Source organism: Tupaia chinensis, unplaced genomic scaffold (assembly GCF_000334495.1).
Source record: "Tupaia chinensis unplaced genomic scaffold, TupChi_1.0 Scaffold000024_1, whole genome shotgun sequence".
NCBI lineage: Eukaryota > Metazoa > Chordata > Mammalia > Scandentia > Tupaiidae > Tupaia > Tupaia belangeri.
The window spans coordinates 1,064,962-1,069,943 of NW_006159454.1; the positions used below are offsets into that span (position 1 = coordinate 1,064,962).

The 4,982-nt window shown below is 59.0% G+C and overlaps 2 protein-coding genes across 3 annotated transcripts in view; one reads left to right on the forward strand and one right to left on the reverse strand.

The window, feature by feature from the left end:
- The first annotated feature begins 568 nt into the window (after positions 1-568).
- Positions 569-2,412, forward strand: CUNH22orf15 (chromosome unknown C22orf15 homolog). 2 transcript variants are annotated; one of them, XM_006140201.3, is made up of 5 exons: positions 569-843; positions 1,483-1,569; positions 1,656-1,793; positions 2,013-2,087; positions 2,170-2,399. In XM_006140201.3, exons 1-5 carry the CDS (start codon positions 819-821, stop codon positions 2,307-2,309), a joined length of 465 nt encoding a protein of 154 aa, XP_006140263.1. In that variant the 5' UTR covers positions 569-818; the 3' UTR covers positions 2,310-2,399. The 2 variants fall into 2 exon arrangements, with proteins under 2 accessions (XP_006140263.1, XP_027626623.1); XM_027770822.1 differs by having other exon boundaries at positions 2,013-2,412.
- Positions 2,413-3,861: 1,449 nt separating this feature from the next.
- The window catches only part of CHCHD10 (coiled-coil-helix-coiled-coil-helix domain containing 10), a gene marked incomplete in the record, with an annotated part of 1,554 nt that continues 433 nt past the window's right edge, over positions 3,862-4,982 (reverse strand). Inside the window, 3 exon segments of the mRNA XM_006140223.2 lie at positions 3,862-4,065; positions 4,162-4,309; positions 4,880-4,982. Coding sequence (XP_006140285.2) covers positions 4,046-4,065; positions 4,162-4,309; positions 4,880-4,982 — 271 coding nt within the window.

A 4,982-nucleotide genomic window follows, 5' to 3' on the forward strand; every position in this document is an offset into this window, starting at 1 on the left:
CCAGCAGGTGGTGTGGTGGTTAAGGATGCTGGACTCCCACATGGCCAACTGCAGTTCAAATCCCGGACCTGTCAACTTTCTCCCTCTCTGTCCCTCTCTGGTCTAATTTAAATAAATAAATAAAGTTAAATTAAAAAAAAAATTAAAAAAAAAGAAATACTACCACAACTAGTTTATCCATTCTCCTGTTATCAGACATACTGGTAAAAAAGAAAAAAAAAAAAAAGAAAGAGAAACAAGACAGAAGGAAAAAAGAGGGGGTGGCTGAGAGCAAGAAGGAAGGCGGAAAGGGTAATAGCTCAGGGAGGCAGGGGGAGGGGAGCCTGTAGGGCTTGAGGAGACCCCTCCACCCTGCACCCCTTCCCTCCTGGAAGCCCTGCCTCTCCTTTGGGGTGGCATGTGGCCTGTCACTAGGGCATCTCTGGACCCACTGTGGGCTGGTCAGAGCCCCGCCTTAGGGAATGCCCGCCCCCCAGATCCCGTTACCGGGATACTGGGGAGAAGGCATTTCCTGCCTAGATGTCTAGGCGGCTCCCACTGCCAAGGAGACCAGCTAGAAGCTGCTCTCGCGCAGGGAGCGGCGGGAGGCAGAGGCCAGGGGTCCCGGACTAGCTGCGAGGGCTGTTCTGGGCTGGTGGAGCCGGCCACAAGGGGGCTGAGCAGACCCCAAGGCCCGGGACCACCCACTGGCCAGCCTCATGCACACGTAACTCCCCACAGGGCCCCACCCCAGGTCATTCTCAGCAGCCCAGACCCCTGCAGTAAGTCGGAGATTGGGGGATCAAAACCACCCACGTCTGCCTCCTCCCTCTGCAGCCATGTTTATCAGGGTGATGTTTGGAGGTAAGTGGGGTCCCCCCTGCCCGGCCGCCCAGAGGGGGAGGGCACCCTCAGAGACCTGCTTCCCTCTGACCTGAGGGAGGATGGAGAGGCAGCAGCGGGAAGGAGGGGTGCAGTTGGGCGTGGGGTGTAGGATTGGGTCTCTGCAGGGGTTGCGGCTCTGAGGAGGCCGAGCGAGTGAGCGAACTGGATCGAGTCCCGTGAGAGCAATGCTCAGGCTGTGTCCCTTTGGCAAGCACCCGCCACGCCACGCCACGTAGGCACGTGTTCAAACAGCACCGTGTCTTCGCCATTCGGTCAGTGGGCCTCAGGTTTCAGCGTGCATCACACCTGAAGCTCCAGCCACCTGCAGATTCCCCGCCCCGAAGGCGGGCCTACGGGCCGGGGCGGGGCCTCCTCGGGCGGGAGGCGGGGCCCGGGCGGGAGGCGGGGCCGGAGCTGGTGTGCGAGGTTTGTGCGCTGCGCCCCAGTTCCCCGACCGATGGATGGATCGAGGAGTCTCCAAAGCAGTTTTGAGCAAGTGGCCATTCCTATACCCTAGTCGAGCTCTGGGAGGGGGAAACAGTGGGTCGCAGGTTTGGAGGGGGCGGCTAGGGAAACGTTGTAGGGGAACCCACATACTCAACCGGTGATCCCTCACAGCAGGCTGCTGGGAGCTGGTGAACCCCTGGTGCAGCCTGGTGACCCTCACTGCCCACCTGAAGCAGAGGGGGCAGGTCCCCCCAGATGGTGAGGAGACAGAGAGGCTGGGAAGGTTGCATTGAGACCCCCCAGCAGGGCTGCCAGGCCTGCCCAGCCTCTATTTGCATTTCCAGCTACCATAGCTCTCCTGGCTGAGGACGGGAACCTGGTGAACCTGAGCGAGGGCCTGGAGGAGGGGACTTCTGCAGCCCCCTCCGTGGGCAGTCCGCTGCTGCAGGAGAGAGCCACCTATGTCCTTGTGCAGGTCATCAGTAAGTGGTCCCAGACCTCCTTTGCTGTGTTGGAATGTAAGGGGGGGGGTGGGCAGCAGATCACAGACCACCCAAAATCCTGCCAGTCCTTCACCGTGGCTGGGACCCAGCCCCAACCTAGCCCTATCCAATGTCCCGTCCTGGGCCACTAAATAGGTCCAGAGTGAGAGGCAGGGTCGGGGGCAGTCGGGAGTCCTTTGTCCTCTCCACATTCCACAGGTGGGGAGGACGGGGCCCCTACCCGCTATGTGTCCCTCTTGGAGAACCTGGATGACCAGTGTCCAGAGCTGGCAGGTGAGAGTCAGGGTAGAGCTGGGGGCAGGAGAAGGGACATCCTCTCGCAGTGCCCACCAGCAGGGCTTCCTGGGCCTTCCAGAGGAGCTGCGCTGGCTGTCAGGCCACCCCCTGCCGGGCAACGGCCGGAAGAGACGCACAGGTACTCGGCGTGGCCACCGGGAACAAGAACCTTCTTCAAGGCCCCGAAGGGTGGGCTCTCTGCTGTCCAGGACCCGCTAACTGGGGCCAGGAGCCAGGTACAGAGGAGACATGGACACCAAGAAGTGGGACCCCAGGGCCAGCAGGTGGCATACTGATTGCATCACTGGACTCCCACATGGCCGACACCACGGTTCAAGTCCTGGACCTGGTAGATTGAAAATCACGCCGTGTACGTGCGCGCCCAAGATCCCAGGAGGAGACTGGAGAAAGGAATGTGGTGTGGTTATCCCTCCAGGGGGTGATTTCTCACCTTCCCTCTCACCGTCTCTGTCTCTCTCCCTGGTGAGCACATGCACCCTAAGGTTAAAACCTCTTTTTAAAAAAAAGTGGGACTGCTTCGTTGGGGACAGATATGTATGCACACTGAGAGAGATAGACCCACAATACCATCTCAATACATGCATACCCTCGAAATGGAACACACTGTCCTTGCAGACACCCCCATCATGCTGGAGCACCAGCGCCCCCACGGAGATGTGGAGCAGGGCCTGCCACTCGCCAGGTGCTCACACACAGCTGCTCAACGAGCTTGTCCGGCACAAAGGAGGCACAGCTGGCGATGGCACCAACCACGCCAGGCTTTCCAGGCCTGTCCTCGGTTCCCATCGGTGCCATGACCTGGCACACGGTGGCCAAGTGGCCAAGCTGGACTCAGACCCCAAGGGACTGGCCGTGACCTCTGCTTTGCATAATTAGGAGCAAAAGGCCAGCAGGCTTGGGGCCGGCAGGTGGTGTAATGGCTAATGGTTAAAGGCGCTGGACTCCCACATGGCCAACCATGGTTCGAGTCTCAGACCTGGCAACTTGCTTTCTCGCTTTCCCTCTCTTTCTCTCTATCCTTTTCTGGTCAAATTAAGATAAGTAAATAAATAAAGAGAAATAAAAATAATTAAAAAAAAAAAAGGCCATGGAGCCAGCAGTTAGCATAATGGCTACATCGCTGAACTCCCATGTAGTCGACCGTGGCTCAAGTCCCAGACCTGGTGGCTTAAACTCATGCCAGCCATGTGTGCGTGCGTGCCCAAGATCCCGAGAGGAGAATGGAGAAGGGATTGTGGCATGGCCATCCCCCGTGAGGGGTGATTTCTGGCTTTCTGTCTCTCTGTCTGGTGAGCGCACGTGCCCTAGCAAAAAATCTCCCAAAAAAAAAAAAAAAAAAAAAAAAGGCCAGCAGGCCAACGAGATTCCTCTTGTACCTCTTGCAAAATCAGGAATTACGTACAGAGCGGTTGCATCAGCAAGAGAGGCAAGGTCAGATAGGACAGAAGACTGTGGGGGCCAGGAAGGTGTGGGTGCAGAGGGAGGGATCCAGGAGCAGAGACGGAGAGGGTAGGAGGGGCAGGGGTCCCTGAGAGGGGCCAATGAGAGGCTTCTCCCAGATTCCAGTCCCCAGAGCCTGGTACCTCAGGGTACCTGCTTGTATTTCACCCCTACCTTGGCCAGCCCAAGGATTAAACAGGGCTCCCTCCACCTCACCCGGGACACCCACCTAAGGTGAGCCTTCCCAAAGCCCAGTGACCCATCGATCTCCCCTGACCCCACTTCATTAACCAGGGTGCACACCATAGGCTTTGGTCTAAAATATACTCTTTTTAATTGCACGTTTGTATCTCGGGTTATCTGTGGGGTGGAAGACCCCCTCCATACTCCTAATCCCGGCTACACGGGTACAATCTGGCTCGTGGTCCAGCTGTCGGTGAGGGGGGGACGGGGCTGTGGCCTCAGAGGGGACTCATGAGCTCACACCTGTCTCTTCAGGGCAGGGAGGTCAGACCTGTGGGGGGGGAAGAGCACAGGCTGGAGGTCAGCCGGCAGGTGCAAGGAGATGGACCCCCCCACTCCCCACCTGGCTCAGGGCCCGCCTGCTCACCGTGGTTATACTTGCACTGCTTCAGGGCCTCGCTGAAGCCCTCACACAGTGACAGGTCGCTCTGAGTGGTCGAGCAGTCCAGGAACTGCCTGATCTCGTAGGCGCAGGGCCCCAGCTGCAGGGGCTGGGGGGCAGCGCGGGCTGGTGCCTGGGGGTGTGGTGCAAGAGGTCACAGGCTCAGCTCAGGGTTGGCACCCAAAGGTAGATTCCAGAGGGCTGGGAGCTGCCTGTCCCTCCCCCAGCCTCCAGGTCCGAGGCAGGCTGAGTGACCCAAGGCCAGCCTGCTCCTGTCTAGCCTCAGATGTGCCATCTTGAAATAGCACGGATCACCAGCCCTCAGGTGGGCAGGTGCAGGGGAGGGTGGAGAAGGTTCTAGAAAAGCCCAGAGTGCATGGACTCTTAAGCATCTGAGCCCTACCCCCACTAGTTCTAGCATCTTCCTGGCTCAGCCAGACTGATCTTCCTGACTCCTGACCCAGCCACTAAGCCGCATTTGGCTCAGGGCTAATATGGAAGAGTGGGGCCCCCAGTGGGGGGACGTGTTATCAGGGAACATGGTCATCCACTGCCCATTCCAGAGGGAAGAGTGGGACCCTCCTTGAGCAAAGTCCAGAGCCGGGGGCAACACTTAAGTGTCCAGACACTCCCCAAGGGACACTTCAGCAGCTCCCTATGTGACCCTGAGAGGACCCTGCCTCAGTTTCTCCTGGCTGCTCACCTGCTGGGCCGCAGGCTGGGCCGGCTCCGAACTTCCCCCGCTGAAGGCTCCGGTCAGGGCGCTGCCCACGACGTGTCCCACAGCCGAGCCCACGGCTACCCCA

Excerpts from the sequence above, each read along its gene's own strand:
- CUNH22orf15 (XM_027770822.1), top strand. The coding sequence starts at position 819 with ATGTTTATCAGGGTGATGTTTGGAG. Across the intron at positions 1,570-1,655 it reads GGGGCAGGTCCCCCCAGATG|CTACCATAGCTCTCCTGGCT; the intron begins GTGAGGAGACAG and ends TTGCATTTCCAG. Across the intron at positions 1,794-2,012 it reads TGTCCTTGTGCAGGTCATCA|GTGGGGAGGACGGGGCCCCT; the intron begins GTAAGTGGTCCC and ends CACATTCCACAG.